Source organism: Austrofundulus limnaeus, unplaced genomic scaffold, assembly GCF_001266775.1.
Source record: "Austrofundulus limnaeus strain Quisiro unplaced genomic scaffold, Austrofundulus_limnaeus-1.0 Scaffold169, whole genome shotgun sequence".
Classification (NCBI taxonomy): domain Eukaryota; kingdom Metazoa; phylum Chordata; class Actinopteri; order Cyprinodontiformes; family Rivulidae; genus Austrofundulus; species Austrofundulus limnaeus.
This window is the reverse complement of record NW_013952571.1, coordinates 231,621-233,193: the sequence shown is the minus strand read 5'-3', so window position 1 is coordinate 233,193 and position 1,573 is coordinate 231,621. Positions and strand designations below refer to the sequence as shown.

At 30.5% G+C, this 1,573-nt stretch overlaps 1 protein-coding gene across 5 annotated transcripts in view; it reads right to left on the bottom strand.

Annotated features, from left to right (window-relative positions):
* ank2b (ankyrin 2b, neuronal) overlaps positions 1-1,573 on the bottom strand; it is a gene marked incomplete in the record, with an annotated part of 125,750 nt that overhangs the window by 65,666 nt on the left and 58,511 nt on the right. For all 5 annotated transcript variants that reach the window (XM_014017466.1, XM_014017467.1, XM_014017468.1 and 2 more), the window contains 1 exon segment: positions 1,084-1,156. In XM_014017466.1, coding sequence (XP_013872920.1) covers positions 1,084-1,156 — 73 coding nt within the window.

Sequence of the window (1,573 nt, the reverse complement as noted above, 5' to 3'; positions counted from 1 at the left end):
ATTTTTAAGTACTTATCTTAGATAATGTATACTTAGCCAAGTTTATCTTGGCTTATACAAAAAACATACTAAAAGTTTAAGTATGCTTAGTCTATACTATTTAAACTTTTGGCCAAGTTACACTGTTAGTACACTGAAAGTACATTTTCACACAGACTGGTTTATTTGTAGTATATTTCAAGATGTCCTGTTTATAAATCCTTTATCAGTTTTTTGGAACAAAGTCAACAATTAAAACTACAAGCAATCTGCTGCAAAGAAGACTACAGACGTTTGAACAATTTAACAAWTTTACACAACAGCTCAGTGGACTCTGCACTGCATTAAGGTCAGAGTGAGTTTTAATCTGACTTGAACTGTCAAATCTATTTTTGACACATTTTTCCAATATTTTTCACTCAACATCAAAAGTAGAGAAGTATGATTATAAGGTTATTTGGAGTGTACTGGAAAATGTATTTTCATACACTAAATGGTGAACTAGAAATGTATTCTTAGTGAACTAATAGTAAACCTAAAATGTTACTTTTATTATTATACTTAAAGTCTACTTTTATAAACTAATAAAATGACACTAGAAGTTTACTGCTAGTAAACTAATAGTACTAAATACTTAGAAGATTACTTTCAGTATTCTCCAGAGTATATTTTCATAAACTTAAAGCAGGCCAGTTTAGTCCCAAGAAGTACACTTGTCAGTAAACTACTAGTATACTTCTATACTATAGTATCGTATAGTATACTATAGTATATACTGTATTATAGTATCAGTGTACTTGGTAAACAAATGTAGGGAAATACACTTTTAGATATAGTACTTTAGTWTACTTAATGACATGTACTTAAAGTGTACTGCTGTTTAGTAAGAGATTWGTGAAAATAWTTTTTTCCAAAGTAAYTGACTGTTRAGGTATTTTTACTTTTACTGAGTTATTTTTTTCTTTTTATTTTAAATACTTTTTCTAACTCTGTTCAGGTGGGCTCTCAGTTACTAAATATTAGAAAGTTTCTCCAGCAGACAGAGAACTGTGGGACCTAAAGAGGATTTACAGGATYTGGTTTTTCTGTCTTTTGATGACTCACCTTCTTCATCTGAGACATCCAGGACTTCAGTCATGGTCTCTGGAACGTTCAGCTTGTGTTTCTCTGTCACCGTCTGACAACACACACAACATCACAGACTCACACATGAGCAGAAAAARATTACGAGAGTGGAAATGATCATTTAACTGGATTAAACTAAAGACATTTAGGAATGAATTGGACTGAACAGGATTTAATTCAACTGAAGTAGAGATAATCGTCTTTATATTTTTACAGCGTAAACAAAAATATGATTCTGATTAATCTGGGGCATTGTGTAAAATATAAATAAAAACAAAATACAATCTGCAAACTTCATAAAGTTTGATTTTATTCACAACTGAACAAAATAAACATTAAATGTTTAAAATAAAGTGTAAAATTCTAAAGAAAAACTAGACACTGCATAGCGGTAACATAATGACCCCCGCACGCGAAGCGTAAGCGGGAGTCATGTTGTTTTTGTACTGTTTATTTATTTATTTATTTT